The 20,199-nt window shown below is 45.9% G+C and overlaps 1 protein-coding gene across 3 annotated transcripts in view; it reads left to right on the top strand.

The window, feature by feature from the left end:
• Window positions 1-9,417, top strand: part of St8sia1 (ST8 alpha-N-acetyl-neuraminide alpha-2,8-sialyltransferase 1) — a 137,588-nt gene extending 128,171 nt beyond the window's left edge. For 2 of the 3 annotated variants that reach the window (XM_039107103.2, XM_039107104.2), the window contains exon 4: window positions 1,868-9,417. In XM_039107103.2, coding sequence (XP_038963031.1) covers window positions 1,868-2,357 — 490 coding nt within the window. In that variant the 3' untranslated portion in view covers window positions 2,358-9,417. The remainder of the gene's footprint in view (window positions 1-1,867) is intronic. The other variant, NM_012813.3, reaches the window with a different exon arrangement.
• The last annotated feature ends 10,782 nt before the right edge of the window (window positions 9,418-20,199 follow it).

Here is a 20,199-nt window from a genome sequence, read left to right as displayed (position 1 = left end):
CACTTCTGTTTTCCTTAACGGAACTTGGATTTCTTGAGTTAAAAAAATTAGGCATTAGTGTGAGGACATGGCTTGGTGGGAGATGCAGTTTAAGTATGAGGGTCAGAGGTCACATTTCTGGAACCCACGTAAAGCAGGCATTCGTGATCTCAGAGCTCCCACGGTGGGATGAGAGACAAGAGCAACCGGGAAGCTTTGGGGGGCAGCCAGCTTGGTTTACACAGCTGCAAACAAAACCCAGAAACCTTGTCTCAACAACAACGTGGGAGGTCATGACTGACACCTAAGGTTGCCCTCTGACCCCTACAATACATAATATGCCCAAACTCACGTATACAAGCAAGATTAGTAAAACGTTAAGTGAAGCCACAAACAAGCAATAATGGCATTTCTCTCCTGGCACTTAGGTGGCAGTCCATACTTTTCAGTTGCTTCCATTTGAATCAGAAATTCTTTGTGCAGGCAGCCACGGATGATCAGAGGGTAGTAGAATTCTCCAGAAAGGGATATGGGGTAGCTGTCTGCATGTGGTTACAACGGTAACAAAACATTCTTTTCCTGTGTGGTTGTGGTACGGCGTTCTGCCTCTCTGTCTGCGGTGCCCAGGCACTGCCAGCACACTGGCTAGAAAAGGCAAGGCAAAGTTCAGACCAGAGAGCCCACAGCCCGTGTTTCACTTTGGGGCATCAGGCACCACTCCATGCCCGACCTGAAAGGGAAAGCGAGATCTGGAACGAACGCTGTGGTTCCTGGTTTCTTCTCTGGGTACCCTGGCACCTCCGTTGTACTGTCTGGAGGGGAAGACTGGGGTGGAGCTCTGTGGTCCCTGTTTATCGTCTGGGAGTCTGCACGCTAGGCAGGAAGGGGAAATTGGAGCCCAAGAGGAGCGGAAACTGGTCCGATGGGGAACCAGTGCCGAGTAGCAGAAGAGCGAGAAATGAGAAGCGCCTTCTTTGGGAGTCTAAGGCATGGCTCTTTTAGGAGAAGGACTTCTCCACAGTGATCTTCAAAGCAGCAGCTCCCTGAGATGATCCTTGCTTGTTCATATTGCTTTGTTGGGAGTGGATGTGGGCACATGCATTTTATTCAGTGTGAACAAGGGATTATATAACCTCCTGGGAAAGGGCGTGAGAATATCCAGGAAGGGAAGGTCATTGGCTAAGGCTATCTAGATACCTCATTAGCATGGAGAAGAACTCTAGGTGCTATCCTGTGGGACTGCATGTCCATGATCCTCTCAGATTGAGGTTACATGTTCCAGAGCAGGCATGAAGAGGCTGGGAAGGGGCTGTTCCCCTCCTACTTCAGATCGCAGAGACCCCCGGGCTTTGAGCATGCGTCACTGTGGGATGATGTCATCACGCAGTACTGCCTGGAGGAAAAGACCGGTTCTCAGGCCTGTCTACGAGTGCAACATGCCCTATGTGTAGTCTTAAAGTTACAACATTGGAAAACTAAGCGTTCCTAGAACATGGCGTTTTGATGGAAAGTTGACTTACAAGTAATTCTTTTTAATGCTTAGAGGAAGTAACCCGTTGTATGTTTCTGCCACACCACACGTGTGGCTTTTGCTGCCGCCCCCACCACCCCAGCCTCCAATCTATATGAATTCACAAATGTTAAATTATTTTACATTCTAGGAGAGAACAAAACGAACAGTTGCTCTTAGTCTAGGAGAGCTTCATTAAGGAATGTCGATGAGTTCAAGGTAGGAGTGTTGGATGAGATGGGGTATTTGAAGAGAGGTTTGAAGTGAAGTGTTTTTCACGTGTTCTGTTTGATGACCTGAGCTTTCCCAGGCCTGGGTGAGCGGGCTTTGGTATGTCTGTGTGTCTGAGGTTTAATTTGAGCCTTTCATTTCCCATAGATTTGAAAACCTGCTGTGGTCCAGAAAGAAGTTTGTGGACAACATGAAGATCTATAACCACAGTTACATATACATGCCTGCCTTTTCTATGAAGACGGGAACAGAGCCGTCTCTCCGTGTGTACTACACCCTGAAAGACGCTGGAGCCAATCAAACAGTGCTTTTTGCTAACCCCAACTTTCTTCGAAACATTGGAAAGTTCTGGAAGGGTAGGGGGATCCATGCCAAGCGCCTGTCTACAGGACTCTTTTTGGTGAGTGCAGCCTTGGGCCTTTGTGAGGAGGTGTCCATCTACGGCTTCTGGCCCTTCTCCGTGAACATGCAAGGGGAACCTATCAGCCACCATTACTATGACAACGTCTTGCCCTTCTCAGGCTTCCATGCCATGCCCGAGGAGTTTCTTCAACTCTGGTATCTTCATAAAATGGGTGCACTGAGGATGCAACTGGACCCATGTGAGGAGCCGTCGCCGCCACAGCCCACTTCCTAGGGACTGCAGAAGAGGAAAAGACTGGATGGGGGTATTTTTTTGCTAGATTTTTTTTATGTGACTTTCAAAAGGAGCTGCCAAAGTGTGTCATGGATTGGCGTGATAGGAAACGAACAAAAACCCAAGCAAAACTGCTTCTGATGTTGGCTTGGGGACCAATAAGAAATCAAGTGTTCCGGGGAGTGTTTTTATAGAGTGTTGTGGATTTGCAAGTGGGAAGATCCCAAGGAGGCGATGCTGGCAGAACACATGTGTGTGAGGAAGACCAGAGGAACTGTAGCTGCTGAGGCCGATGGGTTTCACCATGGCAGCATGCGAGAGATGCTGGGGATGCGGGAGATGCTGGGGATGCAGGAGATGCTGGGGGTGCAGGAGATGCTGGGGGTGCGGGAGATGCTGGGGATGCGGGAGATGCTGGGGTATTGCTGACTGTCAATATACACTGGCGTCATAAACATTTTAAAGACCTGTCTTATTGAGACTGACATTAGAACTATAGGTTTTAAAAAAAATATTATTGATTTTTTTTTTTTTGCTCTGTTTAGGGCTGTGGGCAGGTGATGGTATAGACTTTCAGAACCCTTCCTGCTGATTATTGTGATTCATTAAAACAAGTCTAGGATGACTCTAGTCCCCTCCACTAGTGTGGTTTTTAAATAAGAATCGCTTCTTGCCTCCTTTTGGTTAAGTCTTACTTAGCATGAAGCTCCGTTGAGTTTAGACGGTGTTGATTCATTGTCTAGGCCACGAGAGCTGCTCCTTCCTCACATCAAAAGTTGGGAGAGAAACTCAATTTTAGGTCCCCATTACATCAGCCCATCAACCCTGTTATTTTCACAGAGTCAGTGGACATGCAATTACATTGTTTACTTGTAAAGTAGCGAAAGTGTCTTCCTCACAGAGAGTGACAGCTTGGTCTATAAGATAGACAGACAAGAAGGCAGGGCCTTTTCCTCTCTAACATTAATATTTCCTTTCAAGATAACTCATGTGTGTATACATGTATGTCTGTACATAGACATATATGTGTATACATATATTCATATATATGTATATCCTGCATGAGTTATCTTATATACATATATATATATATGTATACACACATGAATAGAGACACATACACTCTGACACTCTCTACAAAGTAATCCAAGATCACCGTCAGTACTGAGTGTGCATGGCCTGGAGTCTGTAACCAGTATTGGAGAGCCACAGAGACAGAGTATGAAATCCCTTCCTTGTTGACATAGGTCAACCTGGCTTGCAGTTGGTGTCAGTTTGCATGCCAGCACGGGGTGCAAGGCTTACCTTAAATACAATCAGAATGAGAACTCCTCTCTTACTCGTACTGCCTCCCTCTGTCCCCAAATTCCATGAATGGACCCTGTGTTGAGCATAGTGACATGTGACGTCCTATACAAATAGCATTTGAACTGAGGAGACTGGGTGGCCTCACAGGTCGTGCTGATGTTCGGGAAGCTCGCCGCTGGGCAGAGCTGGCTTAGTGTTTCCATCTTGCGTGACAGCATCAGGACATCCAGAAGGAAGCATGACCTGTGTTAGTCATCTCTGGGCCACCCGGACTACAACCCCTGTTTTGAGCTACTGGTATTTAATGATTATCTAAGAAAGAATGCATGCTCACTAGTAAACTTCATTAAAAGTGTAAAAGGGCTAAGAAAACAGCACATACCAAGATTACTTAAATGTGCATTCAGATGAATGCAATATTTGGTCAAGATCTAAATAAGAAACTCATAAACACTCGCGTCACTGAGAATGCTCTCTGGGAGTTTTGGCTCTCCATGCTATCCCTGGAACAGGTCCAGGTAATAGATTTGTGTGTCTGTACAATTTTAAAGCTACTCTCTATGGCCTTTGAATTGCAGAACAGATATGGCCAACACGTCTGTGCTTTTCACCCATGCAGACTACACTTCCCCCTCAGGTGCCAGCAGGACCCTGAAGACACTTTAACTTGTTATGACCAAGAGTGTTGGCCACTTGCAGCAGGGGGTAGCTATGGATGGTGGTTCAGTAGTCACAGGTCAGCCACTTGCCACAGAGAATGACTCAGTGAAGTGTTAGTTGTGTGAAGGTTGACGAACCCTGAGTTAGGCCAAAAGGAAAGTCTGACTGCTCCTGCTGTGTTGTTGAACAGCATTGCTGTGGCCTTTCACTATTTTACAGTGGCAATTCACTGGTGTGTCATATGTAACTGTATGTGTGTCTGGTTAGATGATGTAGCTAAGCAAGAGGTAGGGGTGTGTGTGTGTGTGTGTGTGTGTGTGTGTGTGTGTGTGTGAGTGTGTATGTGTGAGTGTGTGTGTGGGAGGTCTGTTTAGCATTAATTTTAGTAAAATATGTGTTCCTAAGTAGAAACCTCTCTCCAAAACCATCCTTTAGAACACACTAGGGTACTATATTACTCTTAAGAGACTGGGTATTATTCAATTCTGCTTATTGAAATTCTGGTCCATTATTTAATGGATTTCACTGTTTCAGCTCAGATGGGATTTGGGTTATGATAGAAATATTTAATAGAAACCATTTAATGAATTTCATTGCTTCTGTCAAGAGACGAGATCCCTCCCTACCACTAATTAGGTCAATGCTGTGTGTGTGTGTGTGTGTGTGTGTGTGTGTGTGTGTGTGTGTGTGTGTGTGTTTGTACATATGTGCGTGTGAGGGAGACAGACAAAATTAAGATTGCTTCATGGAGGAAGAAGAGAGGGCGCAGAGGCTGCGAATGAATGCTCAAACAGGAATTCACATATTCAGTCAACTGCAACGTGAGAATTTGTTGGTTCCCAGGCTCCTGAGTGAGGGTGGCTGCTGTTTGACTTTAATCACACTTCAGTCAAATTAACTCAGGTGAGGAGCAAGTCATCCCACTAGAAAGCTTTCATGAAAGAGCTTTTCTCAGAAGATGACTCTTAGAAGCACGCGCTCTCTGTAAAGTGCTTTGCCAAAAGTATATAAAAATAATTGTGTGCCCTAACCACATTGTTCCTGTTTATGACTCTGACAAGGGGTGGGGGGAGCAGAGACTCTCAGTCCTCGAGCGCTGAGTGCCGTTGCAGAGGTCCTGAGTTCAGGTTCTGATGCACACTTACCCACACACAGCAGCTGCCTTTTATTCCAGTTCCAGGGCATCTGGTGTCCTCTTCTTATCTCCATGGACACGGAGTGCAAGCGGCAACATATACACAATAAATAAATAAATCTTAATAAAGGTAGAGAATTAATTATCTAAAATGGCAGATGTTCAGGTAATGAATATCCTTTGTGCTTCTTTGCTGGGAAGCCAGACATCTATAGTTTTATTTATTTTTTTTTTATGTTTAAAAATACCAAGTTTGTGGATTTTTCCACTGGCAAATCCTTGTGAGGAAGGATCTAATGAGAAAATCAGTCACAAGTCCACTGAATGGTTTTTTACCTTATGAAGTACACTGCTGTGTTATAGGTGCTTCCCCACCAGAACCAGGTAAGATCAAAAGTCCAGAGATCACGGGAAAGGGCAAGTCTGGAGGAACAAAGCCTGAGGATGCTGTTGTGTGTCTTTCCCACCCAGAGTGGTCAGAAGTCCGCCCTCGGATACTGTGTGAACTCCAGGCAGCCCGTATCAGGGGAGGAAGCAAGTTAACAATGTTACAGCACCTGCATCCCAGGTTGCTGGGTCTTGTGAGGTCAGCGGTAAATGCCCTTAGAACTTTTGGAAACTTAATTCTGTTGTGTGCTCAGGAGAGGAAGAGGCAAGGTAAAAACAGAGGTGACCATAGTACCCAAGCTCTCAGCATCCAAGGGGTCAGAAGGCTCTATTCCTTTGTTCTTGCCAGCCCATGACCACCTATCCTTATCCAACATGGGAGCTGGCTTTCGTGGAGAGTTGAGCTCACAGCCTCCACTACCGCCTATCTCTGTTCTCTGTCCTATCACAGTAGTGGGATTCCACTGAGGGACGAGTTAGCAGCCTTGTGACTACAGGGGTTTCAGCACGAAAAGAATGCTGAGAATTTAAAATTTTGAATCACCAAACATACTGTGCTTTGATTTTGCCTAAGCTTGCACTTGCTAATTTGTGTGCCCTGCGGCAGAGTCTGGTCACCTTGACACAGTTGTGGCCCTGCATGTGATCATGAGGAACAGAGTTCTTTTCTCTGTGTACATGGATGGACTTTCTGAGTCCCTGAATCTATGGAGAAAATACCCTGTAGTTTCTGTGCTGTGTCTTTGAAAGCGTGGAGTTCTGAAGTCCAGAATATGTCTACAAATTCCTAAATGTGAGGCCACAGATTTAGTCTAAGCCCTATATAACTCCTGTCGTGTAAGTGGGAGAGTCTTATATCTGTAGACATCACACACACACACAGACACAGAGAGACACACACAGACACACATACATACACGGACACACAGACACGCATATACACACACATAGACACACACAGACACATACATAAACACAGACACCCACAGAGACACTCAGATACACAGACACAGACACAGGCACACACATAGACACAGACACACACATGCGTGAATAGTAATAGTAACTAGCATCTGCCTTATTCTCAGCCTTAACATGTCATTTGACATTTTCACACACATATCCCAGAGATAAATGATTGTCGCGTGCACACGGATGGAAAGGTTATTCCAACTATCTAAGCTCGCTCATTACAACAAGGGTGGGATACGCTTCTGCTTCCTTGTTTGGGTTCTCTCTGTTGCTAGCGTTTGTAGTTTCTTCTGCCTTTAGCACAGAAGAAGGAATAACACAGAGAAGTGTTATAATGGCATGAGCATTTGAATAACAGCCAAAGCCCTTGACTCTCACTTGTGAGAGCACAAAAGAGGAATTACACTTTATGGTCTCTCGTTTATCTTGACTGTCAGTCTCTCTGTTCCTGGTTTTGCTTTTTAGTTGAAGCTGTTGTGACTCAGTCAATGACAAAGTTGACCAAGAGTTTATGGCGTTATATCCAAACCCATTGATCCTGCTTCTTCCGGCCTCTGAGTTATTAAAGCTGCTCTGGGTATCCGTTGCTTTCAAATGTGTGTTTCTCATGTAATGACAAGAAACACCAAGAGACGTTGACTTAGTCTGACGCGGAGAAGACTGGATTCAGAGAATTCTGGATTTCTCTGTCTGGTAAAACAAACAAAAACAAACAAAATGCAATAGAGAAAAGATTCAACCAAAATGAAAACTAAGAGAAAATAGTGACTGCCCCCAACTCAATGGAAAGGACCTATTGGGAGGGGTCTCAGAAGACAGCCAGGCAGACAGAGGAGATGTGTGGCCTTGTGGTCACTGGGGTTAGGACGAGAGATGAGAGAGGAAGCTTGGGTGTGGACTTGGGTACAGTAGGGAGAAGACTCAGAGGTGGCACCCATCTTCCCATCTTAGCAGTCTTGGAGACCCCCAGGTTCCTGTCTTCTCCAGGCAGTGCCCTCCTAGGTACCTGAGCTTGGTGACATGAACCTCTACATATCCCTCTGTCACCTGCCTTTTGAGTCATACTCTCAAGGTGAGTTATAATTTAGCTCTCCTATCAGAATGGTGGGAAATACCACCTTAATGTTGACCACTGGATGTGGTTACCGTATGATGTGCACAGCAAGAGTTGGTGTCAACTTCCTGTCCCCATGATTCCCAAGAGTGACCATGGCAACTTAGATTCATTATCCTTCATGTTTTAGTTCTATCGAAATCTCTCTCTCTCTCTCTCTCTCTCTCTCTCTCTCTCTCTCTCTCTCTCTCCCCTTCCCCTTCCCCCTCTACCCCTCCCCCTTCCTCCTTCCCTTCTCCCCCTAACCCCCTCCTCCTCTTCCCTTCTTGTGTTGTTTTTTGCCCACGGAATATAGAAAAGTAACTGACTTGGTAGTGGGGAGTGGCAGAGGGTGCCTTAACTTTTCCTGGCTCGGCTCCCCACTTACACAGTTCCTTCATAGCGTTTGTTGCTTCGTAGGTGTCTCCATGTCTGCCCAACCCGTACCTTAATCATCAGCCAGGACCCTTTACATGTAGCAAACTATTTTATAGACCTTTACAGTAGTGTGTAGGCCTTGGAGAAGTCTGATGATGGTGTGTAACACCCTTTGCTGCACTGAGGAACATTTTTCTAAGGTCTTTTAGGTGAAAACTGCGAAAATATTCCTAGAGTTAAGAACGATTTTCTGGAAAATTCCAGTGTCCTTGGAAGCAAGGAAGCAAGGAAGCAAGGAAGCAAGGGACCAATCTATCGCTGTTTTTCATTCTGTCTTCAGCACCGACGGACCCTCTCTCCACAGTGAGGATGACTGATAGCTACCAGAGTGCCCCAGAGGTCGTCCACACGAGGGGGAAGAAAGGACACACATCACAATATGTTAAAGCCTGCTTCATCTTTAACAAATTCTATGATGCTACTAGACTTATAGTTACCACGCGGCACAGTTTGATCTGCAAAAATATCGGGGAAATGTTTTTACCTTTGGCCTCTTTCCTTGTGTATTGTAGACTCCAATTCCACACAAATGCAAGCTGTTTTATCAGTGTGAATTTTCAGAGGCTGGATAAGAGTAAAGTTAGGAAATTTAAATATTCTTTCTCATGTAGTACAGTCTACTGATCCGGGTATATAATAATTCTGGGAGAGAATTTTTTTTAGATCAGACTGTGAAATTGAAATCACCTTTGATGTGTTTTCAGTGGCTTCTTCCTATTAGAGCCAAATTTGATGGACAGGAGGTGTGGGCTAACCCAATGCTGTTCATTTCTCTCTCCCTTTCTTTCTTTCTTTTTTAAAAAAGAATTTCATATAAAATGTAGCAGGTAAGAAAAAAAGGTTTAATCGGTACTCTTCATGGTGTGACTTGAAAAAAATTGGTGCCTATCTGTTGGCTGAGACAGTGATATGCCCAGGGGAGGTCACTGGGAAAATGTCTTTTCTTTAGTGTGTTCATGAGTGGTGTGGCAGTGAGGAGATTTAACTAAGTCTCAGTTTCTCTACCTCCCTTCCTTGCAGAATATTTGGAAATGTACCCTGTGAATAAAATAGCTTTTTTTTTTCAATGCAGCTTCCGAAGTCCTTTTATTTCTCTGAAGCACATCTGCTCTTTCCCTCAAACTCCTCTGTGCTTTGTACCTTCCATGCCTACCCTGTTTTACTTTTCCTATGGGTGAATGTCCTGCTGCTTGTGAAGAACACTGCTTTAGAAGTGTTGTGGTAAATAAAAAATGGGCAGCCCCGTGTCCCACACTATGCCGGGCAGGGGGATGGGGGAGGGGGCGGGCAGGAGGGGTGAGGCAGGGTGGGGTGGGGAGGTGGGGGGGGTGGGGGGATTTGGGGTTGTTCCCATCTTGGCAGACTCTGACCCTTTGCTCTAAAATCTCTCCACCCGACTAAGTTCCCATGGCAGGTTGTTGCCAGGCCAGCCACACACATCAAATTTTGTGGCCGGCTGGGGCACCTCAACACCTTACCTTTCTCTGGAACTCAGTTGAGTTTCCAGAAGGAAACACCACACAAACTTAGTTTAGAATCAACAGGTAACTCAATCACTGGGCCCAACTACTAACATCCTAAATTAAGTCCTCCAGGAGGGGATCCTGGATCCTCTAGCTCTTTATATCTTATATTCCAAGCTCTCTCTCCGTCCAAAAAGCCACAAGTCTCTTCTCTCCTCACCACCCCGCCCCCACCACCTGGAAGTCCCACCTACTCTTCGCCCAGTGATTGGCCCCCTGAAATCTTTATTCATTAGGGGAAGGTCCTTGCCACAAAGAAGCACTGAGTTAAAGGGCTGCTGAGATCGCGCTCGCGGTAACGGAGCTGACAACCTGAGTAGGATCATTGAAGTCCACCTGGTGAGAGTCAGCTCCTGAAAATTTCCTCTAACCTCCACGTGTGTGATGTGGCGTGTGTGCAGCCCAAGCACACATGCACACGAAGTTAATTGGATTTTAAAAGTCCAATACGTAATTTAAAGGGAAAACGAACAAATAGAGAATTGTAGTCACTGTGTCAACAACAGCACTACATGGGGCTGATGAGATGGCTCAGTGAGTAAAGAGGCTTGCCACCAAGTCTGACGACCTGAATTTGATTCTTGAAAATTCTCGAGGCCATGTGAATAAATATAAAACAAGCAAATAATACATAATTGTAAAATAAATGAATAAGTGTAAAGTTTTTTTTTTTTACTTTTATGTGTATTAAGATTTGTTTGCCTGCATGTGTGTCTGCATACCACGTAGCTGCAATGCCTGAGGTGGGCAGGAGAGGGCATCAGATTTACTGGCACTGGAGTTATGAGTGGTTGTGAATCACCACATAGGTGCTGGGAACTGAACTCTGATCCTTTCCAGGAGTAGCCAGTTTGCTTAACCACTGAGCCATTTTTTTTCCAGACTGAGAAAAAGAAATTAAACACTACATAGTACATGTAAGAACTCTTCTTGGGCAGAGGAAAGATTATATTTGTTGTATAAAGCAGAAATTATACATCTACATAGCATAGGTAATACACACTCATCTTTTCCCCAGCAATGAAATTGTCCGTCTTTGTAATGAGTCCGTCTCAGTGTGTGTGTCCAGAGAAACTCTCGCTAATTGCTAACACGAGACAAGACATCGGGACTTCTCTGTTTAAAGTGTGTGACTTTGAGAGGCCACGTACCCAATTGTTTAGGTAATTGCTTCAAACTCCTTGTCCCTTGGGCTCTGTGTCCCAGTTCTGTCAGACACTTCCTCAGAGAAAGTGACATCAAGAAAGGTACCCTGTCCATCCTTTATGGTTCCTGGAAAATGATCCAGACCCTTGGTACAGATCTTTTAATTATCTGATTTTGTTTTCAAAGTAGCCTGTTAGGCTACAGCAGTTTGAGGACGGAGAATTCTGAGTAGAAATGAGGCAGAGTGTTCTGCTGAATCACTTCATGGGGTGAGACGGACCTTTCATATGAATGTGGGTTACCTTAACTGTATGAGAGAAACAGACATAGCTTTGGTCACCAACTGTCCCTGGGTCATACAACATAAATTTTATAATTCAGCTATTCTACTATGTTTTGACTTAAACATTCAAACACAGATAGCAAGAGCCCAAAGGCGTATGCATGTTCAAGAATTCCCTGCTAAGCCCGAACGCAAGATAATTACAACTCACGGGCTATTTTGAAAATATTGCTGTCAGGAATTGAAGGAAGGTAATCAAATTCATTCCTAGTTCACAGGACGCAATCTTGGGGACTTAATAACATGCTGGGTTTTCAGTGTCTTTCTTATGCAGTCAGGGTGACTGTTATTGTTGTGTGTGCTGGTTTGTTTGTGTCACAAGAGTTATGCTTTCCAGACCTACCTGGGTGTAGCGTGCCTGCCACGTGTGTGTGAGCGCTCGTGGGGGTGCACGTGATATTGGCTTTTCTGGAGCTGGAGTTACAAGTGGTTGTGAGCCACCCATCGTGGGTTCTGGGAATTGAACTCGAGCCCTCTGGAAAAGCAAGTGCTCTTAACCACAGAGCTTTCTCTCCAACCCTGTAACTTGGGAATGTTTTTATGATCAACAGTGCAGTAAAGAACTAAAAGACAATTGAGTGTTTGACAATTGAGTGTTTATTGGTATCCAGTTAGATGTCAGTCAAGACTGTTCTGATGTTTGTATGTAGAGAGAAGGCAGTAAAGTCTGGACAAAGGTGTTCATTGAGGCAGAGTGGGAGACTGATACTATCAGCCTCCTTCTGGTGGATAAGAGATCTGGGGACTGGCTCTATTTCAGATGTTAACGCTGGCGGGGCACTACATAATCATAAGAAGCAGGTAATCTGTGCTCCCCGTCCATGAGTCCAGGCACAGCCATGGTACTCGAGATCATCCCAGGGCTGCCTAGTGTCCTGGGCACTCTGTTTTGTCAGCAGCTCTTACAAAGGTAGGGGTTGGGATGGTGATGCCTTGAGATGTCCACAGGGCTCTTCTCCTTGCAGCACGGTCTCCAGTTACCTGAGGCTGATGTTTATTCTGCATCTGCCTTTTCTACCCTCACTGTCTCTGCTAACACTGAGGTTTATAAACTTAACTGTGGCATTTTCTATGTTAACATTACACACCGTACGCACCATCCTTCTGATCAAGGAATGCACATCTTAAATGGAAAGAGAGCAGAGCAACATGACGGAATTAGCCACGATGGGCGTTGCTCTTTTTTCCCCCCAACATAATATTTTTATTGATTGTTTGGGGGATTTCACATTGTACACCCCTATCACATTTGTTTCCCAGCCCCTCCCTGTCTTGTCCCCAACCCTTGTAACCTTCCCCCTCAGCTAAAAAACAAATGACAGCAGCAAAGGTTCAGTTTGTGTTACCCAAATATTCATGGGGACACGGTCAAACTCTCGGCCTGCCCCTAGACAGAGCTGAGTCCTCCCTTCCTGCATGCCTGCTGGGAGTCATGTACTGTGGAGGGTGACACCCCAACATCCTTCCCAATGGCTGCCTGTCTAGGCTGTCACTATTTTTTGCATGAGGTGGTGGGGCTCCCGGGGAAGTTGGAATGGAGTTAGGTGTTGTCACTGAATTCTTCCACATCCCTCTTTCTCAACGTGTGTCTGTAGCCATCGATATCACGGCAAAAAGTGGTTCATTTGCTCTTTGCAGAGAGCAAGGATGATGGGCTCCCACAGGGTTTCTGGCACTGTCAGCACAGACCACGAACAGAACCTCCCTGTTGCAGGAGGGCCACAACTGGATAAGGCCCTCTAATGCAACCCAGCCCAGGAATATCAGCACGGCTCCTGCCTACAGCACAGACCATAGACATCCTCATGGCCCTCAGTGGTGGCACAATGCCAGGACACCAACAAGGACCTAGCTGCAGTGAGACCACAGACCCAGACACGGCCCTAAAGCAGTAGCACAGGACTGGCCCTGACATCACCATGGACGCAGGTGGTAAATGGAGATCACTCACATGAAGTGGCCGCTGGCAGCAGCGTTGCCCACAGACATCAAAGCAGACCTGGCTTCAGTAAGACCATGGACCCAGACATGGCCCACTGTGATAGCATAGTCCTAGATCTCACCAAAGTCTTAGGGGGCAGCACGGCCCGTTCAGATTAATGTGTTGTGGGCAGCACGGCCCACAAACATCAACATGGCTTCAGACTGAAACACAGACCACCTCCATTGCTCCCAACTGTCACCCATTCTCTCTTATGATGGTGGTAGCTCAGGCCATGGTCAGCAGTACTGACCAGGCCACATTAAGGTTATGGACCAGGACATGGCCCTCAATAGCAGCTGAGACCCGGTCCTCACCACGGTCTCATGTGGCAGCCCAGCCCACTCATATAAGTGTGGCCCCCAGACATGAACACGTACTCAAGTCATGGCACTGACCATGAATATCCGTATGTCGCAGGTGACAACACAAACAGTCACGGACACATTAGGGCTGATACCCACATATGGCCCTTAGCAGCATCACGGGACATGGTCCTTCGAGGAGGTCTAATCTAGACCTATCCTAGATGAGGCCTCCGTCTTGCCAAGATCTAGGGTGATCCGGCATCCGGGCAGCTTGTTCGGGGGCTGGCTGAGTCTTAAGCTTCTGCTTAAGCTCTCGGCTGCTGCATGCCATCCAGCCGACTCCATTGCTGCTGTGCAACATCCCGTTGGCTCCACTCGGCACTGACGTGATCCACCACCAGCCTCAGCCCTCTCTTGTGCCGGTCACTACGGTCACGTTCCCACTTCCGCCTCTCTTCATCACCACTTCCGCCTCTCTTCATCACCACTTCCGCTTTTCTTCATCTCTATTTCCCCCTCTCTCCACAGTATACACATCCTTCAGAGTCTCCGTTGCTCCAATCTCCCCTCACTGTGGTGCCTTCTGTTTCGGATGGAGAATCTACTGCTCCTGGCTAGCACACCAACCCTCAAAGGCACCGGCAGGTCACCAGTGTTACTCTTAACCCTATCAGTTAGAAGATACAGTCTCCATAGAGCGATGCTCTCCTCTGCAGATGGGCAAAATCGGTTCCCAGGAACAAAACACTTCCATATATTTCAATGGTTAAGGAGAACTTTTGTTTCAAGACAGGGTTTTGTGAAGCCCAGGCTGGCCTTAAACTCACCCATCTTTAAACTTCTAATCCTTCTGCCTCCGTGTCCGTTTTAACTGTCCGCTGGCAATCAAACCCAGGGCCCTGTGCATGCTAGGCAAGCACTCTTTGAACTGAGTTACATCCTTAGCTCAGGGGTGGGGGTGAGGGTGGGGTGGGGGTGGGGAGGCAGGGTATTAAAGTTTCCTTAAGAGCAGGGCTGAGGGATAGCAAAACCAAATTGCTCCCTAACATAAAGTGGGTGTGAGGGACAGCGATGAACAGTAAGAAGTTTGCGGGAAATAAGACCTCCAGAGGTTGAGGCCCATCTGACAGGATGTGGTGTAGGTTTGCGATCATGACCAACTATCTTAATTAGATGTTTGGATTACATTCGAAATGTTTGGATCTGAAAAAGTAGAACTGTGGCTGTCTATATGTGGTGGTTTCCTGTGTTATATCTTTTTAATTAAGTTTTTGAGGTGTTATCGTCCACTTACCAGTTGATGGGCATCTAGGCTGGTCCCATTGCCCCAGTAGTGTGACTAGAGCAGCCATGACCATAGATGGGCTGCTTGCCCTCTGCTGTAAGGTGTGGGGTCTTTAGGGTGTGTGCCCAGGACTAATGTAACAATGGCAGTTCTATTGTTATATTTTTGGGGAACTTCTATACTCACTTCTGCCATGACTACACCATTTTCTACTCCAGCGGTGGGTAAGAGTCTCCATTTCCCTAACCCTTCCCAGAATTTGTAGTCATTCTTCTACCCAATAAGATGAATTGTCAGAGGGTTTTAATTTGCACCTCCCTGCTTAATAAAGGTGCTGGATACTTTTTGGAGCATGTGTTAGCCATTCATGATTTCTTTCTTTTGTTTCCTCTTCAGTTCTATAAACCCCTTTTAACTGTTTCCTTTCACGGTGTTTAACGTGTAGCATTTTACATCAGGATGGGCAGCCCCCCCACCCCTGCTGTGCAACCATATTTTAAAGTCTGAATGCGGCCAGGTATGGTGGTGCAGGCATGTGACTCCAGCACTTCAGAGACATTGTGCAGGGCAAGCCAGATCTATATAAGGCCAACAAGACCTGTCTTAGGCTGAGTAAATTTAAGGACTGAGTGTTAAGTGACAGATGAACTTTTTGTTCAGGTATGTTGTTTTCCTTGGCCTAGCACCTCCCTAGGATGATAGATTTTTGAGATGTGTTCTATGAGAACATTTTATCTGCCTCTCCTTAGACTAACATAGAATCTGGAAAGCTGTTGACTGTGGCTTTTGCTGCCCTCCAGGGCTCAAATCCAACCTGAAGATCACCTCAGGGTTGGCCAGGAACCAGTGCTTTTGATGGGAATTGCCTTTTCCTTTAATGCGCGTGAACGCACATGAACTGCTGAGTAAATCAAACTGTGTTGCAGAAGGAGAGCTGCCCCACCAGTTGGCATTTGTAGGCAGAGGCAGTTTCGAAAGGAGTCTCATTTCTTAACTATCACATGGCTTTAGATTAAATGGAGGAAGATAATTTTTGGTCATCAGCAGACAGGGATATATTCATAGTGATAGGCTGATTTTGATCGCTGATGGTCACAATGTTATTTTTTTTAATACCTTTACCATTGTCAATATGACTGAGAAATCTGTCTAGATTTTATCATCTCTCCAAATTAATCACCTACTACTAAAAAAAGATCTCTGTGTAAACTTATTAACAAGAAGGCACTAGCAACGTGGGTTAGGGGATAACGGTTAGGTCAGTAAGCTGGCCTTGCAACCACAAGGGCCCAAGTTTGATCTCCAGCACCCATAGAAAACGCAGAGCACCGTGCTGTGTTCCTGTAATCACCAGGGAGGGGAAGATGAAAGAATCCCTGGGGATCTTTCCAGCCAATGGTGAGCTCCAAGACCAACAGAGAAGTGTTCTCAAAGGAGATGGGTGGTGTTTCTCAGGATGACCCCTGAATTGTCCTCTGACCTCCACACGCATCTGTATGCTCACCTGCATGCACACATGCAGAGGCACATCACCACGCCCGCATACACGCACATTTAAACAAGAAGGTACAGACAGATGGACATCTTGGCAGTCTTTCACGGCGAGTACACAGTTACACCAATCCCTTGTCACTAGATTTAAAAGTGATTGTTCATGGGACAGGGTCACAAGACTGCCATAATCTCCCTCACATTTAGTGGCAATTCTGAGTCCATGATAAGCTGTGTCTGAACACATCTCTTGGAATCCGGCCACCATCTTCCCTTTTTCTCGGGACTGTACAACGTGATTGTTTCTCGCTGTAGTATGATGGGCAATGCGTTCTGCAAAATGTAACACATTTGTACTAATTTGTGTCCTTTCACATGACCTTCTTGCCTCTTTGTACAGATAATAGTCCCTAACTTTATACATGCACATATAAAAATTATGAATATTTAAAGATCTCAAAATGGCCTAAACTGTAACAAAAAACAAAAAAAACGAAAGACAAAACAATACAACAAACAAACAAACAAACAAACAAACAAAAAATGTCCACAACTCAACCAATGTGCACCCACGATGCCTGTAACCAAGCATTTCTGACGTCAGAAAATGGACGTGACCCCATGATTGCCCATAAACATAACTAAGGTATAAGAAGTGAGGCAGCAATTGCAGGCGGCAATTCGATCTCAGAAATGTCAAAACACGAAAAGGGTCTATTTTATAATCAATAAAATGCTTTTATCTTCCATTACCAGAGTGAAGTAAAAGCATTTGAGAGGTGACCTTGGCAAACAAGAGAGCAGCCATCAAGGAAAATGGCCATGCCTGCCCCTGCTGCCGAGCCTTCTTCTCCCAGTCAGTCTTAGCGACAGGAGGGAAAAGAGCTTGAATAAAAGGGCCCAGTCAGACATCATTTCCCTGACACAAAGTTCAAATTCAGTTAACCTAAGCTGCTTTAGCAAACCGGACACTAGGGGGCGCTAGCACACAAGGCGTTAACTATCGACAACCCCATTTGTTTGTTTTTACAACCTGTTCTCTGGAGAAGTATTTATGCAGCACGACCTCTCAGCGGGTGTAAAGATGATCGGACCCTGAACTCGGCCTCGAAGATACGTCCCTGTGGTGAGAGCCACCAAGCATCAGTGTGCATGCGAGAGTAAAGGAAAAAGTAAAGGGCAGAAAGGATTGCCCAAGTGGAACAGGCCTGCCCCTGTTGGCATAAGCGGCTCACTTCAGCACCAGGGACGCTGAGACAGGAGGACTGTGAGTTTGAGGCTAGCCTGTGCAAAACGGGGAAAAAAAAAATCCAAGAATCCTTATCTAGTCCTTATCAAGTCAAGTTTCTTTAGCTCGGCAAAACATGTAAAAATCTGCTCAGTAAAGCGTCCTGCATTCCAGAAGACTCTTCCTGACTGACTTGTGAGAGGGGTAAGAACAGAGGCACTCTCCTTGAGGGAAACATCCTTGAGGGAGTGTACACAGGAGTCTGTGAGTCCACTGTGTGACCACATTAAAACAAGCTCGGATGGAGCCCTGCCCCGATCCAATACCAACCGTGCCCGGATGGAGCCCTGCCCTGATGCAATACCGACCGTGCCTGCAGAGCGTCTGTCCCTAGCGAAGCCCCTTTGGCAGCTGTGGATCAAAGCGCACGCACAAGGCTCCGAAGGAGACCAATCTTTCAAACTAGAGAGAAATGACCGCAGTCCAGGTGTAAAAGTTCCCTGTACCCAACGCCGTCCTCACAGAGCATGCCCCTGAATCGACAGCTAAGAAGGAAATGAAGCTCTGGGAGAAGGCCAGTGAGGCTGGGCTCCGGTTGCCTTTGGAAACGGAACATTTCTATGGTTCAGAGAAAATGACACAATCAAAGGCTGGGGTGGGGATGGGGGCTACAGGGGAGAAGGAAGTGGCAAGTGATGAGGACAGGTGAAATGAAGGAATATACAGGGGCCGGAGAGGGGTAAGAAGTAACCAGTAAAAATGAAACAAAAAGAAGCAACTTGGTGGTGGCATAAGTCTGAGATCTCAGCACTTGTGATTTGGAGGCAGGGGGTCCGGAATTTTGAGGCCAGCTTTGGCGACATGAGACCCTGTCCTGGAAAAGCAAGAGAGAAAGAAAAGAAAAATACCTCGTACAGTAATAGTATGTTTTCAATAGCCTTTTTGAGAATTAGAAAATTACAAACTAAGTTTCTAATTAAAAAGGCTTATGAAAGCTTATAAAGCATCTCTCAGACCATTTCAATACAAATTTATGTTTAAGACCTCACTGTGGAGGCTAGAGAGACGGCTCAGTGGTTAAGAGCACTGACTGCTCTTCTAGAGGTCCTGAGTTCAATTTTCAGCAACCACATGGTGGCTCACAACCATCTGTAATGAGATTTGATGCCCTCTCCCAGTGTGTCTGAAGACAGCGACAATGTACTTATCTATATAATAAATAAATAAATCTTTAAAAAAAATTTTAAAAAGACCTCGTTGTGTTGAACACATGTTTGCTCTCTCCCTTTTGCCCCCTCCTTGCTCTCTCCTCCCTCCCTCCCTCCCTCCCCCCTCCCTCTCTCTGGATTGTTGGGTTCTAAATATTTAAATATTTTAACAATCTCATTCAGGTATAATTGGTATGCAATAGATTGTGCATATTTAACACACATAATTGACATCTGTGCACTCCCATGAACCCTCTACAAGTCAGTCAACCAAACCCAGGTTTCTCTCTCCCTTGCATTGTTCTATCTTGCCAATCCACCCCCTCTGACCCCCCACAGCTGATCTGCCCCGTCATCATTCACACTTTGTAACTTTGTATAAATCAGTACAATGACGGCAGAAGTGAGCCTGTTCCTTTTCACACAGCAGCATGGGTTGAGGACTCTGCCCATGGGAGGATGGACCAGTGCAGAGGCTTTTCCACGGCTGCATTGGTCCCGTCAAGATGATGTATCACACTTTACCCACCATGTGTTTGCTCTGGAATTTTTCCTTGCTGCTTTTGGTGACATCAAAGGGCTGTGAGCACAGGTGTGTGTGGCACCCTTGCATGAGCACCCAGCCTGGGATGGCTGCAGGGAGAAGCGTGGCCATCAGGATGGAGCTACACGGAACTACGCGGCTACAGAGTGCTGGTGCTGCTTTATCCTCCACTGGCCGCTGTAAGCACCCTAGTTCCTCCATGTTCCCTCTCCTCAGGTCTCGTCCATTACATTTAGTCATACACTCTTGGCAGCTTAAGGAAAAGCAGTTTGTCACTAACGTCTAATTTCTTAAACCGTTACTTTTTTATTTTGCATACATCTTATCTGTTTATGTTTGAGAAGAGTTCTCTTGGGTCCCAGATTTTCCTCTGACTTGTTCTGTAGTCAAAGGTGACTATGAATTTCTGATCCTCCTGCCTCCGCTTGCTGCGTACTAGGTACACACTACCACACATGGTTTCTTCATGGCTGGGGACTGACCCCCTAGTGCACTCTGGCAACTCAGCTCTCTTTCTGTTTTCCCAGCTGGCCTCGGTGGTCTAGATCTCTCTTCCCTGAAAGCGAGTGGATTTCTGTCGGCAGCACCCAGGCCATGGTGTGTTCTAGAAAACAGCATGGAGGGTTTTTGTTGTTGTTTTTTTTGTTGTTGTTTTTTTTTTGTTTTTTTTTTGTTTTGTTTTTTTGAGTGCCTGAATGTCGGATAGAAAGAATCCCAAGTGGAAACTCAACTTCAGAAGAACTTTAATCTCTGCTTCCCTTTGCATCTGGCCGGGACCTTCGATGTCTGTGT

Source organism: Rattus norvegicus, chromosome 4 (genome assembly GCF_036323735.1).
Source record: "Rattus norvegicus strain BN/NHsdMcwi chromosome 4, GRCr8, whole genome shotgun sequence".
Taxonomy (NCBI): Eukaryota; Metazoa; Chordata; class Mammalia; order Rodentia; family Muridae; genus Rattus; species Rattus norvegicus.
The sequence above is the reverse complement of the archived record's forward strand: the minus strand, read 5'-3'. Positions and strand labels throughout refer to the sequence as shown.